The following is a 26,629-nucleotide window of genomic DNA, read 5'->3' as shown; positions in this document are numbered from 1 at the left end:
CTTCATCTTCTACCCCCTGTGATTGTATCACCTTACGTGTTTTCATTCTCAACGCCGGTCCTATTATTGTGTGTTGCGTATACTTTCCTTGCATCAGTCTGTCATATCTGTACGATGAATTTTCTTCGATAGTCTTTCAGAAGTCCTTACTATATCTTTCCTCTCTCTTCCCTTCATTATCTGCGACGACCTTATCCTTCCTATGCTCTCTTGGCCTAACATCCCCGGCCCCCCACAACTTCCAAATTGTTCCTCTCATCCATTTATCCGTTTATTCACTTTCATGAAGTCCTACCTCATACTGCTCATCAGTTCAACCGCACCACAAATCATCTAAATAGCAATCTGAATCTAGTCTTTTCCAACATGCCTGAACGGCTCCTTTCTAAATCTTTTCATGCTCTTCCCTATGTTGCTCCTGATGCCCATCCTCCTGCTCTTGAGTTCGTACAATTGTCACGCCGCAACTCCAATACGATGCGCATGCCCTCTGAGCTGAACTTTCGTAAGGGCAACTTTGAAGCTTTGAACTTTGCTCTGGCATCAATCAACTGGGCCCCCATTCCCTCAACATTAGCCTGCGACTAAGCCGCCCTCTCATTTTATTCCAGTTTGTCTGATCTACATCCTAGTCACGTTTCTTCGCCGAACCACTACTACCAACATTCTGGACTTTACCAACTTTGTGGCCAAATGCCTCAACACTCGACAGGAAGTCTACGTCATTTGCACAGACTTTTCTAAGACCCTTCGATTCCGTTAACTACGAGATACTATTGTCTAAACTCGTCTCTCTTAACATTACTCTCCTTCCCCTACTTCCGATCCTGTAGCGTTTCCTTTGTTGGTTGCACCTTTAGTTCTTTTTCCCCCTCCTCGGTTGTGCCACAAAAATCAATTCTAGGACCTCTTTTATTTTTTTGAAAGCCCTCCCCTCTGTCCTCACTTGTCCTCGCTTATTATACGCCGATAACCTCAAGTTTGTTTGCTTTTGTTTCGTCCCCAATAGATTGCGTTTCCCTGCAGGCAAATCTGGATACTTTGGTCCATTGGTGCACAGTTAATAAGTTGACTTTTAATGTCAGCAAATGCCACGCGATGTGTTACTCGCTTAAAACCTCTCCCACCCCTTTCTCCTACTCTCTTGGTGGTTGCTCTCTGTCCTATCTGAACTCTCTCCTCGACCTGGCGACGATAAATTCCATTTTGACAGCCGCTATTTTGATATCACCAACCTCGCTTCCAAAATGTCAGGTTCCATACTGCGTTCCTGTACTGGTTTCACTTCGGTCCAACACTCCATCATGCTTTTTACCTCCCTCGTGAGAAGTATCTTTGAGTATTGTTCCGTGATTTGGTTCCCCTTCCGTAAATGTGATTGTATTGCCCTAGAGTAGATATAGCGCAAATTCACCCGGTTGCTCTTCTTCAAGATGAACCTCCCCCATGTTGACTATCCCGCCCGCCACCGTACTTTTCGTCTGCCTTACCTCCAACAACGTAGAATCTTCCTCGAGCTTTGCACCCATTTCAAACTCACTACCGGCCTAATGGACTGCTCTGCCTCTGCTGATATCGTTCTTCGTAACGCGTCATTAAACAGGCGTAACGCTGATATTTTCGGTGTGCCCTTCGCGGAGTTCGAAATCTGTTTCCATTTCCCAATCAGGAGACTATGTCGGAGTTATAATGTACTACAGCTTGGTCTCGTGGAATTCTCTTCGTACTTTAGTTTTAAGTGTAAACTACGATCTTTGTTTTTTCTTCCGTTTGAGTTTGAGCAGCGACATATGAGCACATAGTCGAGATGCAATCTAATCATTAATTTGAGATAGAATTCTCGGAGTCGCTGGAGGTGCATAGAGCTTGGGAATACCTGGCCTATGCAAAGGACCCATTTCCGAGAACTCTATACACGGTGTTTGGAATTCGTCCCGAACCTCAGTGGAAACCTCAGTTGGACGATAGAGAAGAGTACCTCGGCAAGTACTGAAACTGTTGTAGTGCGGTGTGGTGTTGTTGACGCCGCATCTACTCTCGGCCACCAGTTTCTGTGATGGCCTTAAGTCGAACACGTTGCCTGATAGCGGTCGGGATTGTGTCGCTGCGAGCTATAAAGCGGCACTGGTCTGCGACTCGTTACGCAGTCTCGTGCTCGAATTGCAAATGCTTGACGAATCTCTGGTGCAACAAGGAGCGGTAAGATGTTGTACCCGCCTCCGCCGTTATTTCGTAGTAGTAGTAGATGATGAAGAGGTTAATTTCTTCAGTCCACTTCAACCCGCTGCCTATGCAGCAATGCTCCTGGTCGTCGTGGCACCTAGATGCCGAACCGCCCCACGGCTAGCGGTTTCGCCGCTGTGCTGTCCATTACGGGAGCCCGACCCAATCACTAAGCCAGATGACTCCCGCCGGTTATCCGTATTGGACCTGAAGTTTCTCCTTCTTCTCATTAAGTGGATTTGCACTTTATGCCTAACTGCCAGGTGTGGGGATAGCTTCCTCAATGAGTAATCTGGAAGACTGCAAAGTTCCTGCATTGCAAAATTACATACTTACAATAGTTTAGTCCTTTCATTTATTCATCGGGGAACTTGATCTTTCATATGGTTGACGTGGTGCCTTCACTTTCGACAGCGGGCAGAGTCGTGGTGGATTCCATGGATGAGCATCCTTATCTTGCGCAGGTACCGCCTCCTTACAGTTCGTAGCAAGCGGTCAAGGCGCTATTGAGACATACATCGACTCCTGCGCCAGACACGATCACTAAAAGGGTGACTAACGTAACGGCGACAAAGGCTGTCATGTAGAATCAAAATCTCGGATTTATCTCTTATGAGAGTTGAATTTCCCGATTTTTCTTGAGTTTACGATTGGAAATTGCCGGACACTTTGCAAAGTGGTAAGGGCGGTCTCCTGCGGGAGGTGAATTTATTTGCTCGCAACGCACAACTTATCACCAATAATCCGGAAACAATGATGGAAATGACGACGCTTGCTTCCATACTCGATGGGAAAACGGAATATGTCTGACACAATCGCGATCCACTTTTCATATTTATGTGGCTTTGATCCGGCGGAGCTTTCTATTCGTCAATTCTCTATCCGGACGACCAACTATCTCCCATTTTTACAATTTTCGACTTCCCAACCTCCAAAAAAACGTGCACAACATACTCCGCACTTGTTCCCTTCTTTCTCGCCGAATCCAAGTCTCACCCTGACACTTCGTCGCCATGTTGTGTGGCAAAACGGAGCAGGACAGCCACAACGATAAACCCGTGGCCGAAACTTGACGACTCAAATTTGAATCTCCAAACCCCGAAAACGGTTAGGAAAATTATATCGATGTAACAAAGTTGACCGGATTCTATCAGAAATAAACAATGGACTCAAGGCAGAAGAGAAGGTATTGCACAACAGTATTTTTAGATGTGGGTCAAGCATTTGACAAGTTTTGGCACACTGGTCTTATTAATAAAATCAAACATCTACTTCCTGGTTGTTTCCATAATCTGTTAATATCATATTAAACAAAGCGGAGATTGCAGATGAAATACAAGGATATTCTTAGTGAACAACATAAGTTCAGAGCAGGTATGCAGCAAGGGAGTGTACTCGGTCCTGTACTGTATTTTATCTACACGCCTTGTTGGTGGTATTTTCGCAACGCCGATCCACATTAAGACTTAGGGGCCAGGACAATAGTCGGAGAAATTGAGTGTTATGCTTAGTCAGACTGAAGAGTCACCCCAAGGCAATGGCTAAGAGCATTTTGTCTCATCGGAAATTCAAGAGACTGAAAAGAATTGACCTCTTGGCTCTGTTTTTACAAAGAAAATATTGGTCCCCACTCCCTAAAAATTTGCTCTTTAAATAAATAAACAGAAAATTCCCGGCAATGGCATGGGAATATGTTGATAATATACTATTTTTAAGAATTGAAATGTACTTGAAGCTTCCAATGTAATAAACATTTACTCAAAAAAAATGTCAGACATCAAATGAAAGGTCTTGATCAGCTGGTCTTACTTTTGGCATTTTTGGAAATGCTGGGAGTGCGGGGACTAATAAGTAATCTGAAATGATTCTTTCACAGATCCATTCTCAGAAACTACCAAACCTGCTGAGCTGAAAAAAATTAGCTGCTTCTGCACGGTGATCACAACTCAAGTGGCCTCCATACCAATATCTATGTTATTATAGAGCGCCGTAAGGAGTGTCACAGGTTCAACGTCTAAGCGCCCGGGAGGAGGCATGTACCATAATGACAGAGTACAAATCAGTTAAAAGAATATTCCGCAGCGCAATAAACAGGAGCAAAGCTCGCTGCTGGCAGGATCTGGTCGACGAGGTGAATGGGGACCCATGGGGACTCGGTTACAAACTGGTAACCTGAAAAACCGGAAACTGTTCACTTAAGGCCGAGCAGATGGACCGCGTTGTATGGGTACTATTTCCTGCGTACCCCGTACAGGAGGAGGACTATCCACTTTTCTCTATCAACGAATTGGAACAGGCAGCCCTCTCTATGAAAAGCAAGAAGTCGCCAGCACCCGATGGTATTCCAGCAGAGGTATACAAAATGGTATTCCAGCATCAGCCAGGCCTACTGTTCGGTGTATTCAACGCTTGCCTGAAAGAGGACATTTTCCCTGCTCATTGGAAGTTGGCGAGACTTGCGCTGATTAGCAAAGGGAAAGGTAACCCCGAGTTGCCGTCTTCAAACCGCCCACTTTGTATGCTTGACACTCCTGGAAAAGTGCTCTAAAAGCTCATCAGAAGTAGACTCGCTGAAGTGATATACGCTGCTGGAGACTTATCTCCACAGCAGTTCGGTTTTAGAGCAGGGAGATGCTGTCATGCAAGTTGTAGATGCCGTTCGACGAGCGGACGCGCACAGCCGCCGAACTCTATGGGTGGTGCTCCTTATAACGCTTGAGGTCATAAACGCCTCGGGCTGACTCTTGACTCAAATATGAGCTTTTCCGAGCAAATCAAAGCAGCAGCGAACAAGGCTACAGCTAATGGCAAATATTAGCGGTCCTACGTCTAGCAGGTGACGTCTCGTGATGAGTTCAACGTTGTCTGTCCTGATCTTCGGTTCAGAGGTATGGGCTGACGCTCTTGGCAAGGAGGTATATCATAAGTGCCTCGCGCAAGGACAAAGACGGGGAGCTGCGTGTGTGGCGTCTGCGTATCGCGCTGGTTCGGAATAATCCCCCTGCCCTTCTTGCTAAGGAGCGTCAAGTCATATACAGGTGCAAGGGAGATGAGCTAAGGGAGGTTGTTGCTCGTGAAGAGCGGCAACGCACCCTAGACGAGTGGCAACTCTTTTGGTAAAATGAAACTAGAGACAGATGGACTGCACGGCTCGTCGGCAGCTTGGGTGCGTGGCGGAAGCATGATGAGACTGACTATTTCTTTACCCAGTACTTAAGTGGGCATGGATGTTTTTGGTCTTACCTTCATTTCGTCAGCAGCTCTATTTCAGCACAGAGGGTCTCTCTCCAGACCACATTTTCGAGGAGATGCTGAGGAGTGTTGACAGGTGGAGCCGTGTTGTCCATTACGTTCGGGTCCTTCTCGTTGCAAAGAAGATAGAGTTCGAACAGTCGAGGAGCCGGATGGCAGGGGGTTCCTTGAACTGAAGGCATTAAGTTGGCTACTTGAACCGATTTTAGAGTTATATCTAAGGAGATCCCAACTTCAAGGGGCATTGTTTTTTAGAATCAAATGCTATTTCGGGGTAACTTTTTCAGAGAACAAATAAGATTATACATGCATCTAATCGCTCATAAAAGATGGAAGATGAGTAGGGTGATGTTAGCATTGCTAGAATATACAGTAGATACAAAAATCTTTATTTATATGATGAGTCATGGCATAAAAACGAAGTTAAGTTTCTAGTCCGTTCTATTAATCATAGACAAATAAAAGCTTATCCAACCTACAGTCAGTGTTCGCAACTTCTTATCAATTTCTTTCATTATTCCGCTCATAACATGCACAAATATACATATGTACATATGTTGCTTTATGATAGCTACATGGTGTTTCATGCAGAGATAAATCATAATGAAAGCCAGTGACCATTTGTTTATTAAACACATTGCATTCCGTGATTAATGCTGGTGCACTACTTGTACTTGTCTATTGCATAACATTTATTAATTTATCAAAATTTATATGTATGTATTATGGTGTGCGGAATAAAGCCAGTTTATTATTAACAAAATTTCCCCAAAACAAAAGATCACCGGCCATAGAAGATATGACAATGAGAAATAATTGTTGGCGTATTTCATGGCAATTAATGGACTTATCGTTTTGGAATTAATTTTTCGACAGAGTTTAGATAATCCTCTATGGGAAGTTAAGAGTTCTATTGTAGAAATATTTGGCAGTTAATTCATTTGTAATCTTCAAGTGTTCAATATATCGACGTGGATTAATTGACCAAAAGGTGCGGAACCTGTCTTTGTCCGTCAGCAGCTTAATTTTAGATTATATGTGTTTGATGAATGGCTCAATGTATCGGGTAATATGCTGCCAAGAGGTGATCCTTACCTTATGTTTGTTGGGGGAGATCGAAATTTACACTTGGAACAGTATATATGTATGTATCAAGGGCGTCTGGTATACTATCCTCACCCTTTTCAAAAGGAGGAAAACATTCAAAACAAAGGAAAAGCATGAAAATCCATAGTAAACTTGTAAAAATTTTATAATTTGAAAAATCAAGCAACGTCTATACAAAGTGCAAATTATAGAAATGGAAACAAAGATAATATTATCGCAGCAATGAATTATGGCAATATATGCACGAGTTAAGATAACGAAGAATATTATTACACATATCGTACATACATGTGTTCGCATATATGTTTGTAGTATTACAACATAGACTCCATTGAGCAACTCTTCCATATCATTTGGACCAATGTTATTTTTCCTCACTTACAATTAGAATAAACAAGAAGTCGTAAATATCTTAACCAGCAATTGGACGCTATTGGTATCATTAATCTAAAGCAACCTCATAAAGAGGCCATTGCGCCGAAGAACCCATTCATTTATTGTGTATATTTGTACATATGTATTTTTGAGCTTGTTTAGGAAACGAAAAAATCTGTTTATTTTTTAGTGGTAAATAGATAATCAATTCTTCAGATTTGGATCACTGCATTGCTTGGATACATATACAGAGATACTATTTGACGGGGTCTACTTATTTTGAATCTATTCCATATGCTGTAGTTTAATTCGAACACATTGATAGATGTGCATCCAAGCGTACTGAGTGTGTCCTGGAAATATCTGGTAGATATACTTGCATGTATGTACCAATCTACGTTTACTGGGCTCTGAGTGATATTTGAACTAATTTGGGAACACATGGTGATACCGTTTCACTTTCTTTGCTTATTTGTGTTTTATCTTCTTTAAATTTTAAACTCTGTTTTGGTTTGCACAACTGCATCACCTTTATCAGTAAGATTTCCTTCTGAACATATGACCATTCCTTTCAATGACAATTTCGAAACCAATGGTAAAATATGAATGGACGCCGGTTTGAAAATTGATATTATTATTATTATTCTGTTAAGGGAAAATCGCACCGCGTCCTTGAAGAACTATTGTGCCCCTTTTACTGGTTATAGTGTACCTGTTGATCATAGTATCTCAAGCAGGCCAGTAACCGTTAGGAACTTTAGTATCTTCCCCACTTCCAGAAGTTTCAGCTTTGCATCTGGTATTAAGTGTTCTCCCAGATGTATCGACCTACTTTGCACAAGTGCTGGACACTGTCCCAGGACGTGCATAGAGGTTTCGTCCTCCTCCTCACAGAACCTGCAGGCAGTGTCCGTAGATATCCCTAGCTTCCCTAGGTGGTAGTTCAGCCGACAATGACCAGTGAGAATTCCCACTATGATTCGGAGGTTCTTTTTGGTGAGGTTTAAGCAATCCTTTGTGCGCATGGGTTCGTATCCCCCAATAAGCACCCTGGACTGCTCCATCCCTGGTAGGCCCGCCCAATATAGTTCCCTCAACCGTTTTTCTTCGTTTCTTAGATTCATAGCCATGAAACCGTTTCCGATTCCACAGAAGGGTTCTGGCCCGTATAAAGGCATCCCTGCTCCCTTCTTGGCTAGTTCATCCGCTGCCTCATTGCCTTCCAACCCAGCATGGCCTGGAACCCAAAGTATCCAGACCTTGTTGGACGAGCCGAGTGTATTCAGTCTCTCAAGGCATTCCCATACCAGTTTAGAGTTCACCTGGTTGGACCTAAGTGCCTTGATCGCTGCTTGGCTATCGGTGAGAATAGCTATGTTCTGCCCCCTGTAGTTCCTTTGCAGATTAAAGGAGGCACATTTGTCTATGGCGTAAATTTCCGCCTGGAATATGCTAGTGTACCTGCCCATTGGCTCAAAGTACATTTTCCTTGGACCAATGACACCGGCACCCGCTCCCTCTGCTGTGAGGGATCCGTCAGTGTACCAAGTAATCAGTTGCTGGTTTAAGCCAAAATTGATAAGGGCAAAAGAGAATTCTCTGGAAAGCAAAAACACTAAATGCATTCATCTGAGTGACTTCGGTTCTTATCATCATCAACGGGGCAATAGCCGGTATCCGGTCTAGGCCTGCCTTAATAAGGAACTCCAGACATCCCGGTTTTGCGCTGAGGTCCGCCAATTTTGGGGGCTGGATCATCCTCTTCTATACGGAGTAAGTGACACGCCCACCGTAACCTATTGAGCCGGATTTTATCCACAACCTGACGGTCATGGTATCGCTCATAGATTTCGTCATTATGTAGGCTACGAAATCGTCCATCCCCATGTAATAATAATCGTTGGCACAACAATCCATGTTGGATCAGGGCCTTGAAGTGTGTTAGAGCACTTCATTCAAGACCGTAACGGTACACTAGGAGGCAATGTGGTCAGCATTGCGCTCGCCCGAGATTATTACCCTGATTTGACTCAGGTACTCATTCACAGCTGAGTCGACTGGTGTCCGACGTCAAATCACGATACAAATTCCACTGCCACCAGTGAGATTTGAACCGCGACCTTCCGTACGACAGCCTTATGCTCTAACCACTCAGCTATCCGGACACATGTGTGTATCCTCATGTAGGAGGACAAAAATTCTTCGGAGGATTCTTCTCTCGAACGCGGCCAAGAGTTCGCAATTTTTCTTGCTAAGAACTCAGGTTTTCGAGGAATACATGAGGACTGGCAAGATCATTGTCTTGTACAGTTAGAGCTTTGACCCTTTGGTGAGACGTTTCGAGCGGAACAGGCTCTGTTGGCTACCAACAACCGTGCGCGGATTTCATCGTCGACGCTGTTATCGGTTGTGATTTTCGACCCTAGATAGAAGAAATTATCAACGCTCTCAAAGTTGTAGTCTCCTATCTTTATTCTCCCCGTTTGACCAGTGCGGTTTTATGTTGTCGGTTGGTTGGTTTTCGGTGCTGACGTTACCCCCATATATTTTGTCTTGCCTTCATTGATGTACAGCCCAAGATATCGCCTCAATCGCCGCTTGTTCGATCTGGATGATCTGGAGGTACGTCTCGAGTGGTTCTTCCCATGATGTCGATATGGTCAGCATAGGCCAATAGTTGGGTGGACATGAAGAGGATCATACCTCTTGCATTTACCTCAGCATCACGGATCACTTTCTCGAGGGCCAGGTTAAGGATGCATGATAGGGCATCCCCTTGTCGTAGACCATTGTTGATGTCGAATGGTCTTGAGAGTGATCCTGCTGCTTTTATTTGGGCTCACACATTGGTCAGGGTTAGCCTAGTCAGTGTTATCAATTTCGTCGGGATACCGAATTCTCTCATGGCCGTGTACTGTTTTACCCTGGCTATGCTATCATAGGCGGCTTTAAAGTCGATGAAGAGATGGTGCAACTGATGTCCATATTCCAACAGTTTTTCCATCGCTTGCCGCAGAGAGAAAATCTGATCTGTTGCTGATTTGCCTGGAGTGAAGCCTCTTTGGTATGGGCCAATGATGTTCTGGGCGTATGGGGCTATCCAGCTTAGCAAGATAGTGGAGAATATCTTATAGATGGTACTTAGCAACGTGATACTTCTATAATTGCTGCACTGTGTGTTATCTCCCGTTTTATGTATGAGACAGATAATGCCTTTTTGCCAGTCGTCAGGCATTGATTCACTGTCCCACACTTTGAACACAAGTTGATAATCCACTTGATGTAATTGGTTACCTCCATATTTAACCTATTCGGCTGTAACTCCATCGGCTCCTGCCGACTTATGATTTTTAAGCCGATGAATTGCACGAACTGTTTCTTCTATATTTGGTGGGGGCAGTATTTGTCCGTCGTCTTCAGTTGGCGGGACGTCCAACTCCCGATGTTCTGGTTCTTCAGTAGTTCATTAAAGTACTCAACCCATCATATTCTGTCGGAAATCAGATTTCCCTCTTTGTCTCGGCAGGATGAACATTGAAGTGTATAAGGCTTCATCCTGCTGACTTGTTGGTATAACTTGCGCGTCTGGTGCGGTTGCTCCCTGTTCTTTTCAAGTTCACGGACCTGTTGGTTCTCCCACGCTTTCTTTTTCCGTCTTCCGTTCCGTTGCTAGCTGACATTCATCGTCAAACCAGCAGTTCCGACTCTTTTTGCGGCTGGGGTCAAGTATGTTTGTGGCCATATTTATGATAACGTTCTTCAGGTGATTGTGAAGATCATTTGTTGATGCTTCATTTCCAGGATCTCTGTTGACTGCAGTCATTGCGGCATCCATTTCCCTCTTATAGGTGGGCTGTGTTGTGGACGGCTTTAGTGTTAACTCTGACCTAATTGTCAGAGGGGATTGTAGGTGGTGTTGTTATTCGAGCTCGGAGCACCATACCAACGAGATAGTGCTCCGAGCCTAATTTTCCCCCCTATATGTTCTGGCATTCTTCAAGGCTGAGAGGGGGTGGCGTTCAATCAGCATGTGGTTCATTTGGTTGAAAGTGGTCCCGTCTGGAGAGGCCCACGTTTGTTTGTGGATCGTTTTCCGCGCAAACCAGGTACTTCCAACAACCATTTCGTGTGACACTGCTAATTGAATAGTCCGTTATCATTTGAATTTTGATGTAAGCTATGGGAGTCAACGTATCGCCTGAATACGGGTTCCTTCCCTACTTGGCTGTTAAAATCCCCAAGTATGATTTTGATATCATATATGGGACAGGCTTCGAGGGTTCGTTCTACTGCCTCGTAGAAGGTATCCTTCTCCGACTCTGCAGTCTCCTCTGTAGCGGTGTGAACGTTAATGGGACTTATGTTTCTAAACTTGCCTCGCAAGCGCAGAGTGTATAGCCGTTCGCTTATGTTTTCAAAGCTGACTAAGCTAAGCTAACTAAGAAATCTACTCCGAGCACATGGTTTACTGGATGGCCGCTATAATATATGGTGTAGTGACTCTTCTCCAGGAAACCAGTCGCTGTCCAACGCATCCCCTGCAATGCTGTTATATCAGCCCTATATTAGGACAGGGTATCGGGCAGCTCCACCTCTGTACAGGGAGCACACATTCCATGAGAGAAAGCGGAAATCGTTATTGCCGGGTTTGTCGTTGTAAAATCCTCCAGTCCGAGGCTCCTGTTGTGGCTTCGTAACAAGTTGTTTTCCGTGTTGTCAGCCCTACCCAACCCCCAACCTGGGGGACCAGTTGGGGGTTGGGTAGCAGGAGACTCGCCTTCATCCTTCTCCGTCTGCAGCTTTTCGATAAGAAAGAGCTCCCAGCGGTCACCACTTGGAGGTGGAGGTAGTCTTTGGTAGTAGGGCTGTTGGTGTTGGTCCGGCAAGTGTTTCCCAGGTTTTATGCTCCATCGTGGGTACTAATCCACGATTCGCTCTGCGACCTATACAACCCTTTAACCACTATATATATTACCCTTTCCAATATCTTCACCCATAAGGCAATATGAAGAGGGTACATCAGATTATTTTCCAGGCATCCGTAACAGAACCGATCATTGTCTCCCACTGGGTGAGAAACACTCCTCCCTTCGTGTACGATTTAAAAGCGCCTATTAACCATGTGCTTCTTCGTATTGTTTGAAGGAACGCTACTATTTTGAACAAAATTTGCGGGCACATCATCCGGCGTCATTTTCGCTCACAAATCATCTTCATTACAACCTTGTATGCAGCGCTGTTCGAGTGGGCTAGCAGCCTGCAAATTTTGAAACTCTGTTGCTACCGAAACGTCAATAACGCCTCGGATAGGGCTTGACCTCACGGCAACGATCTTTGGCTATCGAAAACGGACTATGATTGGAGCACGCTCCTCGACAACGGTAGCAAGATTCCTCAGAATGCTCGCTTTCACCAGCTTGAGCGGGAATTTCAGCGATATGGACTGGACATTTTGGGCCTCAGCGAAAAAAAATCTGGAGACTACTCCTTTCCCTCTTACGGCAATGCACTTTTCTACTCTGGAAAACCAAGTGGTAACAGATGCGTATCCGTTGTCGGGTTGCTTTTGACGACTATCGCAAAGTGCACTCTAAACGCGGTTCAGGGGGGTTTCCAAAAGGTGCCATTGTGATCTTGATGGATGGTGTGAATTCCAAAGACATGTGATGGGGAAGCACGGTATTGGCGACGTTAACGGTAATGGTGGGAGGTACGTGGATTTCTGTAACTTCCACCGCCTCGTCATCGGTGGCACACTGTTCGGGCACAGAGCCTGCCATAAGGTCAGTTGGGTTTCAACTGATTGACGATCTAGGAGTTGTCTTCTCGATGTGCGTAACAAGAGAGTTATCTTGCTGATCGAACGGCAGATGTACTGAGTAACGTGTCTGAGAATGTCGATGAACATTGGGCCGCCATCAAAAATGCTCTTTTCTCCGGTAGTTGTCCGCCACGTCCCGAAAGTGCGTCATGAGATCTGGCTGACTACGGCCGACTTCTCATCCACGATGAAGAACAACTGAAGAGGTGGAAAGAACACTTCACCAGGGTTCTTAACTGTATTGCATCCTGTGAAGTTCCTCTTCTTGTAGATGAAATGGCTAATCACCGTAAAATACGGATGTGGACTGTTCCTCCAAGCAGAAGACAAATCATTTCGGCCATCAATGCACTCAAATGGAGTACAACTGCTGGGCATGACGGTCTCCCCGCAGAGTTATTTGTTTGCTGGCATCGAATTGGCGCTGTTCATTGATGGGGGCTGAAGTAAACGTTTCAATCAATTCGCGGAAAGCGTTAATGGGCTTGAACAGCCGTTTTTAGGAGAGTCTTACCATTGGCTTGACCGAAAGAAACTCCGGGGCTTGTGAAGTTTGGTGACAATTGTACTACTGTCTGCTTGAGATGGGAAACTGCGGTTGTTTCTCTATTTTTGGCAGTCTCCATTCTGGCTGCCATCTTAAAGTAGGCTAGACACCGGCGATAACTCGCTGGGTGGCTACCTTTCCCTATGCAAAATTGTTTCCTCACCGAAAATAGCTATTTGGGGTATCAAATGAAAGGTCTCTGTTAGTGTCTTTCGAAACGGATATGTATGAATTTTGGTTGCAAAGGAGAGGAATACGGGGACTTCAAAAATACTTCAAGGACCCCCCCCCCTGGGGGACCGTGCACATACATCTCAAAATATTCTCCATTAGGATATCTGATCAAATAAAGTTAATAATAGTAAATTATCATATTTTGAAAATTTACTGCGAACCCGTCTTAAGTTTGGTATAAATCCTATTATTGTTAACAAAATTATGGTATAGTAGTTGAAAGTTGTTCCTTTCGCGCCAAATGACTACTCCCTAAGAATTGAAATGTCAATACTACATCGAACTGAATATCGGATAGATGCAACGTTTGCTCTCATCTACCCGGCCTACGCATGAGCATCAAGTTATTTGCAATGGCAGAGGCAAAGTCCTTGTTGCGGCAGGTCGGACGGAAATCTCATTATTATCAAATATGTCAAGAATTCTTAACACATTTTAATACAATTAAAACGCATTATTTCCTTTGATAAACTCCCGCACACTATCTACCAAATGAAAAATTCAAACTGGCATTTTTTCCCTCGAGACCGTCTACCCATAACAGAAATGGTAGAGCGAAGGGTTATCTTCCTTCCATATTATAACTCATTGCTCAGAAAAATAAACGCATAGTAATTATCATTTGTTCAACGCTTTTAATGAACATCTGACAATTAATAGTTCCATAAATGCCAACAGTTTACTTAATTTTTCATTCTTGTGGTATTTCCTACTAAGAAAAAGTGAAGTATTAGCTATCACAATTTGTAAGCAACTCACTGGGATGATTTACGATCCATTCTATTTACAAAATAATTTCCAGTTTTATGATAAGAAAGTCGATAGTGATAACTCACAATTGTCAAGACTTGCGAATATTTATTATGAATTGTGTCCATGACTACACCCGCAGGAACTTTCGAATTTCATAAGAATGAAGTTGAAAGGAATATTCTATTACCATTTGCATAAGGAAGTAATAGCATCAATACTTGTCGGTTTTTATTTTGACAAAGTATGACTGCTAACAATAAACTCATGAGAGAAAACTCAATAAAAACACGTCACACTGCAAACAACAGTTTCAGTACTCGCCGAAGCACTCTCTTTCACCGTGCGACTGAAGTCTTCTTTCAGAAATGGATCCTTTGCATAGACCAGCCATTCACTCTGTGCATCTCCAGCAACTCCGAGAATTCTGTCTCAAATTAATGATGAGATTGCATTTCGACTGTGCGCTGATATGTCACTGCTGCAACTTCAATCACTTGTGTATTGTGATGTAATTGCACCTGTCAGATTGCACGGTCAGAAGATTTGCTTTCGCGTTACTGGTCTGAGTGACCGAAGAGACTCACCATGGAATATTCGTGTGGAACGTCGGCATGACTTACTAAGGCAGGACATTGCTAGGCTGACTCAAATCAGCTCTGGCAATGCCAACAGGCGGGTGAAGGATAAAGTGCAGAGGGTACTGGAAGTGTATGATCCCCAGTGACACACCCGTAGTTGAAATTCTGGATATACTAAAGCAGAAACTTTCTGTTGTAGTTGGTTACGACGATATGGTAAAAGTCACTCCAGACGTGTTCAGAATGCAACCTACGCGAAGAACCAGCGGAACTTATTCAGATCTCTCAACGAATCCCAACAGGGCGTCCAGACAGTGTAGTTTTTGATGACGGAAGCGAAAGAATATTGAAGTGGTCACTACGTCAGGCATTAATATTGCGGATGTTACCGAAGAGGAGGTTCGAAGTGCCATAAACAGCCGGTGCAAACAGCAGGTGCAAAAATTCTGATATAAAAAATTTACCAGTATAAACGGTCGGCTGGCACACAGCATAAACCAGATCATTAATCGGCTTGAGGAATTTTCATTTTTCCTTACTACGGGAATTACCTACCTTGTCCCTAAAAAAGGACACGGTGCAGAATCCCGCAAATACAAGACCGATTACTTGCTTGTCAACTCTCTATAGATTCATAACGTCCGTTATTTGTGGAAGGGTCAATGCGTACCTCGAGACCCACAGTATTTTGTCCGAGGAGCAGAGGGGCTGCTGAGTTAGGTCAAGGGGTTGCGAAGAGCAACACAGGTTTTTGACAGTGTCTCGCACACTTGTCTAATCGTTGTTCTACGTTTTTATCGCATTGATTCCAAGCTAATGAAGCATTTGACGATAATCATGGAAAGGCTGTGTACCACCTTATCAGTGCGTTCATCTGGGGGTACCAAAACCTCAGAACCTATTCGTATACGGAAAGGCATCTTCTATGGAGGATTCGTTGAGTTCCCTTTGGTTTTGCATGGCACTGAACCCCTTTTCATGCTAGAGGTGGTATTGCAATCAAATATGACCCACGTGCTAATTGCGAGCTGACACTCTTGATGCACTAAAGATGACATCAAGCTGTAGAAGAAGAAAATAGAAGTCTATTGTGAATAGGAGATATGTTTCGCCGTGATATTAGGATTCGGATGAACTCACGGCTTCCCTTGATTTTTTGGGTCTCTCACACAGCCTGGTTCAATATAATAATAATAATAATCGTTGGCGCAACAATCCATATTGGATCAGGGCCTTGAAGTGTGTTAGAGCACTTCATTCAAGACCGTAACGGTACACTACAGTACACTGTAGGAGGCAATGTGGTTAGCATTGCGGTCGCCCGAGATTATTACCCTGATTTGACTCAGGTACTCATTCACAGCTGAGTCGACTGGTATCCAACGTCAAATCATGATGCAAATCCCACTGCCACCTCTTTGTATGTATGGGTTATTATTCTGATGGAAGATCCGAGGCCTCAGCATTCCTTCTCGGACATTTGATAGCAAAATATCCTCCAAATTTGAACATACAGATTATGATCCATGGTTGGCTTGATGCAATATATCTGTTCAACAGCATAAAGTGAAAAACGTCCAAATCATAATACTAGATATATGTAGTTGCCATTCACCCCTTGGTGGGGTATAGCGCATCAACCATACCTACGCACCATCGCCCGCGATTACCCAAAATGCGCTCCAGCTCCCTGACGACTTCTCGAGACGTTCATACCCGCTCCCCTTGGGGCGATCCAATCGTCGACAATCTTGGTAGAGTGGATTCCAGTGCATGGCATAGCGCACAATACAATTGTCGCCCCTCCTTAAAGTGTGACCTATCCACTGCCACTTCTGCCTTCCTATCACAATGCGTACGAGTGACCGGCCTGTGCGCCGACCAAGTGCTTCGTTTAAGGCAGTGTTTGGCCAGTGCACTCCGATGATACAACGCAGACAGGTATTGACGAAAGCTTGAAGCTTTTGAGTAACAGTGGAGTTTACTTTCCATGTACTACTCTCATATAGCAACACGGAAAGAACACTAGCACAGAACAGTCTTAACCTGATCCTGGTGTTTAGATAATTGCATTTGCAGATATTAGATAGGGAAGCGAAGGGGAATCTACCGCTGTTAATAAGTCAGGCGTCGTCCAGTTCGGTGCTACGTCGGCAGAAACTACGCTTTCTAGATATACAAATTGCCTTCGATGCTCTGCCCGTTAATGTGTTTATCTTTAGTCTAACTCTACTTTCCTTTCTAGATCCAGAGCCATTTAGCCAAGGTCCATAACCCGGTGAGAGAGCAAGCACATGTTATCAGCGTAGTCGATGTGTTTGAGGAAAGATGTCATCATCTACTGAATTCCCCCACGTCCTCCGAACAAGGCAGCATGGAGAACGCCACTGATAACAAGAAGAAATAATGTCGGTGAGGATGAAAATCTCCCGACTAGGTTTTGGACCCCCTAATCCTTCGAGATTTTACCCCAGTGCAGCATATGACATTTTGGACCATCATATGTCGCTCTGATAATAGTTATTAGTTTCTCTGGAATGCCCCTCCCGTTCACGCTATCAAAAGCTTTCTCGAAATCGATGGAGGGCAGGCGCAGCGAATATCTAAACTATGCGCACTGGTCCAAAATGATCCGAAGGGTGTGTTGATCCTCCATCTTTACTAGTTTTTGTTGTGTATTTTCGGCTGTAGATAGAGTTTGTTGGTGTCTTTTGCACCAAATAGCATAATTATAAATTCATCTGTCAATAAAATATGTCTCTTTTTCTCAGTGGACCAATCCAGGTGCTCATTCGCAAACTTTAGCCTTGAGCCCATATGCCCTTTTGGTAGTAATGGGTTCTTTTCTTGAACTATCTCCACTTTCGGTTCTTTTTTAATAGGGTTTTGTGTGAAACGAAACTTTATTAGAGCCGATTCAATATTTGCTTGTCACATCCACTTCCTCTGAAACGTTACGCCTATTGATTCGAAATTCGGTTGGAAGGTGGGAACTGTGAATCCCCTTGCTTGCAGTGAATAACACCACTCCTGAGTTTAAGTAGGGGTGCCCATACATGCCAAAGGGGGATTTGTTTTCACCAAATATAACCATGTGGGGTATCACCTGAAAGGTCTCAATTAATACTGCGGAGACCGCCGCTATAATAAAATCTACTGCTACGTATATTTGCCAGTAGCGGAGTACGCTCGTCGCAAGAGCCGGCGCCAAGTTTTTGGTAGTGTGCTCCATTCCGGCGCTCAACTGTCGCAGTTTTTGCTTCGGTTCTTTTGGTGTCGCTTCTATGGTTGTTTTAGTGCGTGCTCCATTAAACTTCACTATAGCGATGGCTACAGAGCAAAAGGGTGCAACAGGGCCTGCAGAACCCGTGACCGCCGTCGCCATGTGGTGCAAGAACCCGGAGGAATGGTTTCGTCAGCTTGAGGTGCAATTTGCACTGGTCCGTGTCACACCTGACATCACTGGCTGGTCGGGCTGGATGAAGAATCCATTGAAGAGCTCGTACAAACTATTAAAATAGCATTTACTGCTGACAGAACTCACCCTGGACAACCGGACACCCAGTCAACTGCTTAGAGAAATAAAGCAGCTGGCTGGAGACACGGTGGGACCGGCCATGCTCGAATCTTTGTGGTTTCAGCGGCTTCCAAAAGGCACTCGTGCTTGGATCATTTTGCGCATGCGGACTATGGTGGACATGCTGGCGGTAACTGCCGACAAAATCCGTGAGGTGCACTAGTGACCCATGTTTGGTGAAGTGTCGAGCGACGCGCCTGGTAAACTTCCGCAACAACAACATTCAATGGCCACATTGGCAATCATCGTAGCAAAACTAGTTGACATCGTTGTTGCTCTCTATCCGGGAAGAAGCTCGCGAAACAGGTCGAGGTCCGCTCGTCTAAATAGGCGCTTGGGTGGCAGGTTGTCAGGACCTTCGACAGGTAGCGGGCTATGCTGATACCACCGAACCTTCGCAGAAAAAGCCACAAAATGTACCAGCACTTGCGCCTTTGCAACCAAAAGGTAAACCTGTCGGTAGCCCTGGCGACAGCTACCCGAAGTACAATACCGCATCATCTTTTCGTTTAGGACCCCCAGAGCGGACGCAACTATTTGATTGATATAGGCCTAGAGGTTTCGGTTCTCCCTGTATGCAAGTGTCATCAATTAACGCGTCAGGCTTTAAAATTGGCGGCAGCAAATTCATCTATGGCTACAGGCAAGTGGACCTGATTTTGGGACGTCAATACAAGTATTCGTGGCGTTTCATTATAGCGGACGTTAGCACTCCCATTTTGCATGCGGTCTTCCTGAGCCACTATGGTTTGTTAGTAGATCTGCAACGCAGGTCCCTCATTGATCCCACAACCAACTTAACATCTGCTTGGAAGATCTCCACGTGCCTGTCTGACACTCCATGCATTATTTTTGAAGACGTTGCTGACCCACGCGTCCGTTCAGTTATTTAAAAATACCGCAACATATCTACACCACCACGGAACCATGCTGTTGCGCGAAAAGAGTTTGAAGAGATCCTCAAGCAGGGTATATGGAGACCCTCAGACAGCTATTGGGTTTCGCCACTCCACATGGTCCCTAAACAAAACGGTGAATGGAGACCTTCTGGTGATTGAAGACGCCTAAACACTCACTCAAAGAAGACGAGGTAGACCCTACCTGAGAAGGAGCGATGACCTAGCTCAGGAGGCCAGACAGCTTTTAGGGATATTGAATTGGTGGTCCTCGGCGCAAAACCGGGATGTCTGATGTTCCTTATTAAGGCAGGCCTAGACCGGATACCGGTTGCTGCGCCGCTGATGTTGATGATGAAACACTCAGACTATTTCGGACAGATATCTCAAACCGGTCATCCATGTCTTTGCGCTTTCCTTCACTGGTAACCGTATTTTTCTACCTTGGATCTAACCAAGGCCTACCAACCAAGCCCTGTCGCCCCTGGAGACCATCCGAAAACGGCAATACGCGCCTTTTGGACTCTTCGAGTTCACCAAGATGACTTTTGGACTGTGTTCGATGAAACCTAAACGTTTGTTTCGTTTACATGGATGATGTTCTGGACACCTCCTCTTCAGTATCTGAACATTAAATGCCCCTGGAGAGCATTTGTAACGTCTACTTGAGGTCGGTCTGGTTTTCAGCGTGGAAAAGCGCAAATTCCTCCAACCTTCAATTGTCGACATTACAATTTCTAAAGCAGAAAACAGAACAGAGTAAGCAACGTAAAAAATTATACATATTAATCTTTACCATTATTTTGACCTCAACTGTACACATATGTATAAGTATCTGGAAAGAAATTGATGACCAACATTTATTTTATTCACAGCGTTATGATTAACCGAAAAAGATGGATGTTTGGATTAAACAATGGAAATGCAACATGATCCAAAATCTTTTCCTGATTTGTTATTTTCTGGTGATAGTAAATATTTCTAGTCATGTGTGCTTTAGTGAAGAAGGAGCAGAAGGTAATGTAGAAAATTGATTTCTTCATTTTCAACATGAGATAATTAATTTTTATCCATTCTAGATAATATAACGTTAAATTTTACATCTTATCCAACTTACATCGAATTTGAGACTGAATATGAAGATTATAATTTAACCGAAGTAACATGTAATTTACCAACTATAGAGTCACGAATGTTGCGGGAGAGCCTCTATTGGTATGTCACATCATGTTTATGTACGATTATAGATTTTGCAAGCCAAAGTCAGAATTTTTCTGACCAAATTCAGAATTTTCCAAATTAATTTCAGAATTTGCCAATCCAAATTCAGAATTTTCCAAACCAATTTCAGAATTTATTATTTCAAATTCAACATTTTTCATTTTAAAATTAGAATTTTTATTTCAAATCTTGGAAAATGTAGACCCATAAAAACCGTTATCATCAACAGTGCAAAACCCCTCGTGAAGTTCAGCTTGGGTATAGTCCATGGGGAATGCCCAGATTTTCCGAGGTACTTCATCTAGGATATTTCTGTGGCCGTAGGGCTTCGCTATTCAGCATCTAGACTCACGTAGGCTGACGGTACTGCACGCTTAAACGTATTTAATGTGGAGGTCTAGGGGAAGGAGATGCAGGAGTACATTGAGAGCATCTGCCGGGCAGGACTGCAGAGCCCTAGTAGCACCTCCTATTAAGCTTCGTTCTATTATATTTTTTGCTCATAGCCTGCCACCATACAACAGAGCCGTAGGATGTAACGCACCACAGCTGTAAACATCACAGAGTGAATGAACAGAGAACCATCCTTGGCCGGAGACCCCATTTCTTTGCAAAGGTTTTCTTCCAGGCATAGAAGGCTATATAGGCCTTTTTAACGCTCAGTTCTATATTCAATCTCAAATTTAGTTTTGGATACAGGATTACGCCCAGATACTTTACATTGGAGGAAAAAACCATTCTTTTTTTATTCAGCCTTGATAGGTGGGATTCAGGTACCCTTGTCTTGGTAGTGAATAGCATCAGTTCCGTTTTGGTTGGGTTTATGCTGAGTTCCCATCATGCAGCCCCCAGGCACACCTTTCGCAACGTTCCTTTCATGATGTCGATCATAAGACGGAAACATCCCTGACACTAATATTACCAAGTCGTCGGCATACGCCACTACCTTTACCCTGCGGCTGTCCAATATTTGTAAAATTTCGTCAATCACTATTAACCAGAGCACCAGAGAGATGGTGCCACCTTGAGGCGTGCCTTTGTTCACAGCTCTGATCAAGTGGTTGTCTCCCAGATCCGACTGGATCATGCAGGTTCTTAGCATGAATATAATCTAATGCGTAAGATACCCATCCAATCCTATACGGGTCAAGACTTCCTTGATGGCATTGATGCTCCTGCTGCTACTGCTTGTACTGCAGTGGCCGCTCAACCATGCCAATCAGCGGTTTCTGTGGATTTGCCTTTGAGGTAAGCATGCTGGGACTTAGAGATAGGCGTTCTCTCCATAATTGCTCTTAAGTGGATATCCATGTGGTGAGGCTGATTGGTCGAAAGCCCTTCGCAGACTCCGTGCTTTCGGTATGAAAACCATTTGTGCGCGTCTACAAACTATGGTACGTATGTTAAAGGTCGACAAATCACGGAACAACTCTTTCCTGCTGCTTTTGTAGCTTGACTGGCATTATGCCATCTGGACCCGGAAATTTATATGCGGAGAAGCTGTTTATAGCCCAGCCGATCTTATCAAACCCTTCAAGCAAGGCTCTGACACATAGTTCTCCTAGCTGGCGGGAAAGTGCTTCTGAACCAGCAGCTCCAACCTCCTCGTTCGTCTGTGGTGCCAATCTTGCCAAGTTGCGCAGCGGAGAGCTTGTTCTTAATTACTTGATTAAACTTCCACCAGTAGATCCTCCTGGGGTCTCTGATGGGTTTGAGGATCTCTGTAGCGAGATATATACTATGATCTGAGAAGGATCTCTGGTCAGACACTCTCCAGTTCACTACTCTAAGAATCCTATTGTTGGATAATAGGGTAATATCAAAGACCTCCTCCCGGCCGTCACTGTACTGCCCCTGTTACACACCGATAGGTTTGTAGCAATAATAAAATCAAAGAATGATTCATCACTTTCGTTGATTTCCGAGCTGCTCCAAAGCGTATGCCTTGCATTGGTGTCGCAGCCTATCAATAGGTTGGCCTTTCTTGTTGCTATGGTGCTCGTAAAATGTTGTAGTTTTTGTGGTGGAGCTAATCGGTCTTGAGTCATGTAAACCGAGAAAATAGACACGTTCTCTGCCCCCGCCCGCTCCAGTTTGACCATAACTTGGTCGCTGGAACTCAGGTCCAGACATACAAAAACGTGTAGACTCTTCTCCGCGAGGAGACATGCTCTAGGTCTGTCCTGATCAGCATCTCCTGTGCTGTGGAATAAATGGAAATATTTACTTTGGAGCCCTTTGATGGTTCGGTCGCCTTCGACTCGAGGCTCCTGTATTAGTGCGATGTCGATGTCTTCCTCTAACACTTCGAGTGCTGCAGATTTATTTGCGTTACCCTCAGCATGATCTGCTTGCGTGTGGGGTTCGTCAGTTCCCATCGGACCGTCGATCCTCATCTCCTCCAACAGCTCGTTGACGGCGTCGATTGGATCCAGGCCGTCGTCCGATCTTGCAGAGCAGAACACTTTCACCTTTGCGTTCCTGACTCCGAACCGCACTTTATAGGCAAACTTTTTCAACGCCTTCAGACACCCACCGTTTATATGGAGCAGAAAAGATTGGCTGTTTGTCTGGGGTTTCTCTTCTTTGATAACAACCCTGCCGTCCACGGTAATCCTGGGGTTTTCAAGACGCAGGGATTGGACGAACTTGTCCTTATCCATGAAGATTTTCGGCAACCACATTCGAACGACCAATCTCCTGGTAATTTCATCTTAGGGGATGACTTTGAGCTTTACGCCTCGTCCAGGCGTCGCTGATTTTAGCGACGCAGAAACCGAGAAAGTCCCTGGAGAATTGGCCTTCGCAAGCTATAGCGTGGAACCCACGGATCACCGGAGAGGAATCAAAGCAGGATATGGATCCCGTGTGTTGTCTTTGGTATCCAGAAGATGCTCAATGACCAGATCGGTTACGTTTGAGAGCGGTGGGCTTCGTTTCTTGCTCGTCTGCCAGGCGTTTGCTGTTATACTCCAAAATAATCGCCTTGTATTTAGCGAGGTTTTTTCATCCCGCTCGTCGACAGTAATGGCTTCCTTATTCTTAGCAATTTTGTTGAGAATATACATTGCCTTCTGGTACTGGCGCTTGAGCAGGACACCACTGGACCTTCGCTTCTTAACCGGTTTGCGGTAAACGACGTTCTTATTGGTTTTTGATTTTGAGTTTCGGGTAAAGAGTACTATGTCTGGTACTCGCTACACCCAGCTTGACGGCAGTGGATTTCAGCCTGGAAAGCACTAGTCCGTCTGCCGCCTCGTTCAGGGAGGCTCCTGCGGTTAGTTTTAGCACAGCGGTGCTACTGCTGGCATCGAGGGTGCTGCCCTCGACGGCTACTGTCTCCTGGCTAGATGCCAGAAGCTCGTCCTCCAACGATGCGCCTGGCATCACCACCTATTCTTCTATCGTCGGTTTGTTTTTTTTTAATAATTGAGTCCATGTCTTGGTCCCACGAGTAGTCTGGGAAGAATGTCCACCTTGGCTAGCCCGGCCCCCAGGGTAAGGGTCTTATTTGGAATTGAAGGTGCCCACGCAGCCCTCGCCGTATACTGTTCCACCTTGGCTTGGGGTCCTATTAGCACCTTCTCCAGTGCAGGAAGGACGATCCCCGGGCTGTTGCTTCAGCGCATCCGCCACCAAATCTACTTGCCCCTAACACATGACCAGCAGAAAAGCCAATCCTCGTCAGTTCGATGAGACTACAGCCCGGCCGTATACACTCTTGGCCCGCCCGAAAGCGGTCACCACGAACCATCTGAAGCATAATCAAACCAGGCCGCCCATTGTCCGGTTAGTCCTCAATATAAATATTTCGGGATACCGGCTAGAAAGAATATCAACTTTCCTTCAATTCAGACAGTCTTCCACCTCGCTGATACTTCCAAACATCCTGAAGGTTGTCCTATTTGCCTGCATCTGTATGTGAAGATGAAAAGGAATATGGCATGTTCTCATTGCCCTAGTAATACACATACAAGCCAATCTTTGAAGCTTATGTAACTCCCTGACTGTTTGATCGAGTTTGGTTCTGTCTACCAAGATTACCGTCTTCTAGGTAATCATAGGCGTTACTATCGCAGTGTATATCCAGCCCTTATAGCTTTCCTGTGGTGCATCCCGTTCCCTTCCTGAGAAACATTAAAGCCCTTATACCTTTCCTATACATTTACCCCACGTGCGGCTTCCAGAGTAGCTTTAGGTGTAGTGTAATTTCTAATTACTTGACCTCTGTTTCCTATTTAACTTCCTGTCCTAAAGTCTAATTACCGTGAAATAATCAAGCTTCCTAGTGAATGCTTCTATTATAGTCTCTGCTGGATTCCTGCTCATCCCTGCTAAATCTCAATTCCGATTGAATTCTGTCATATAAGGTGTCAGCGTAACCGTGGACCTTTATTCCAGTATTTGTTTGTACTCCCAGAAGTTCAACCACTACTATAATCCACATTAGCGGTGATAGTGCCCCACTCCCTGACTTCCTTGCGGATTACGGAACTCTGCATTTCTTCATGCAATATCCTAAAACGGCCACAGCTGATGTGGGGCAGTTTCGGATAATCCTCCTATTTGGTAAGCATGTGTCCAAAACTTTCTCCCCTGTTTTCAGTACAAAGGATGTCAGGCAATGTGGTCTGAAAGGTTTAGGGTAAAAAGAGTCCAATCCAGAGACATCGTTGAAAATCTCCCAACTGCAGGGAACTATGCTATCATCAAGTAATGTCTTCTAGCGGCAATTGACGCAAGAGATGGGGTGCAGACTCGGGAACTCATACATGGCCCAGCGTCCAATGCAACTCCTGCGTAATATGAAATGTATTGTAGGTAATAGATTCTCGGAGGCGTTTTTGGGATCTTTGTGGTTAGAGCGTCTACCAGAAGGAATACAGTCGATACTGGTAGCTTCAAATACCTCGCCCCAGGACGATTTAGCGACTGCGGGAGAGGTCAACAAGCAGACCATAAACTTCATCACACAGCACAGGATGCATCGAAGACGGCGATTGGTTCAGTCCTACAACAGCTGTAAGACAATGGGTGGCTACCACTGGCGTTCTTCCAACGCAAGTTTTCTGGTACGAAAAAACGTTACAGCCCTTATGATAGAGAGCTCCGAACATTCCCTGGAGGGCAGAGATTTCCGAGCCCATACGCTTCACAAGCGCTTTCCCTACACATTCCAAGCTTCATCTTGGAGTCCACCAACAATATAAAACATATTCAGGGTAACAAAAATAAAGTGACTGATGCGTTATCGCGGATAGAAACAATCAGCTTGCCTGCCGCAATCAATGCTGGGGAATTTACCAGGGAACAACAAGAGGATCCTGAACTCCAAGTTTAATAGCATCTGGAATCAAACAGAACGTTTCTGAAGCTCGAAAGCCTACCATGCGGGGATCGGAGAAAGAAAGTGTGCGACACTTTCCTGAGACTAGCTCGACCGAGAGAGCCTTGCGCAGACACATCTTCGATATTTTCTACGACCGTCATATCTTAGGGAACGGGCAACTCACAAAGCAAACGCATAGTTTGGGTTAGAATGCGCAAGGACATTTATAGTTGGGCCTATTGCTGCGTACCCTGCCAGCGCTCCAAAATCAGAAAACACGCAGTTAACCTGATTCAACCGTTCACAGTACCAGATGGCAGATTTCAACACGTCCACTTAGACATAGTCGGCCCAATGATATCATCTAATGGTTTCAGATATTGTCTGACCATGATGGACAGGTACTCAAGATGACTTGAAGCAGTACCACTCCCGGAGCAAACGGCCTCATCCGTTGCAGCAGTTTTTTATTCGAGCTGGATTTTCAGGTTCTGCGCTCCACGCATAGTGACTACGGATCAGAGGTCACAATTTGGGTCCACGTTTTCCCAAGCCCTAACAAAGCGAATAGAGTGTGAAAGAAGCCGCACCACCATTTATCATCCCCCAGTGGAATGTCGGAACGCTGGCATCGGTCTTTTAAGGTCTCCATAAGGCGCCACGACCAGAATCCAGTGTCGAAGGATGGATTCCCAATGGTTTTGCTTATATCATGG

The 26,629-nt window shown here is 44.7% G+C and overlaps 1 protein-coding gene across 2 annotated transcripts in view; it reads left to right on the top strand.

Annotated features, from left to right (window-relative positions):
• The window catches only part of LOC119654714 (phosphatidylinositol phosphatase PTPRQ), a 72,060-nt gene that overhangs the window by 5,400 nt on the left and 40,031 nt on the right, over positions 1 to 26,629 (top strand). For both annotated transcript variants that reach the window (XM_038060233.1, XM_038060232.1), the window contains exons 2-3: positions 20,239 to 20,380; positions 20,443 to 20,578. In XM_038060233.1, coding sequence (XP_037916161.1) covers positions 20,260 to 20,380; positions 20,443 to 20,578 — 257 coding nt within the window. In that variant the 5' untranslated portion in view covers positions 20,239 to 20,259. The remainder of the gene's footprint in view (positions 1 to 20,238; positions 20,381 to 20,442; positions 20,579 to 26,629) is intronic.

The sequence above is a fragment of the Hermetia illucens genome, chromosome 4, assembly GCF_905115235.1.
Source record: "Hermetia illucens chromosome 4, iHerIll2.2.curated.20191125, whole genome shotgun sequence".
Lineage (NCBI taxonomy): Eukaryota > Metazoa > Arthropoda > Insecta > Diptera > Stratiomyidae > Hermetia > Hermetia illucens.
Note: the sequence above shows the minus strand (reverse complement) of the source record. Positions and strands in the feature narration are given on the sequence as shown.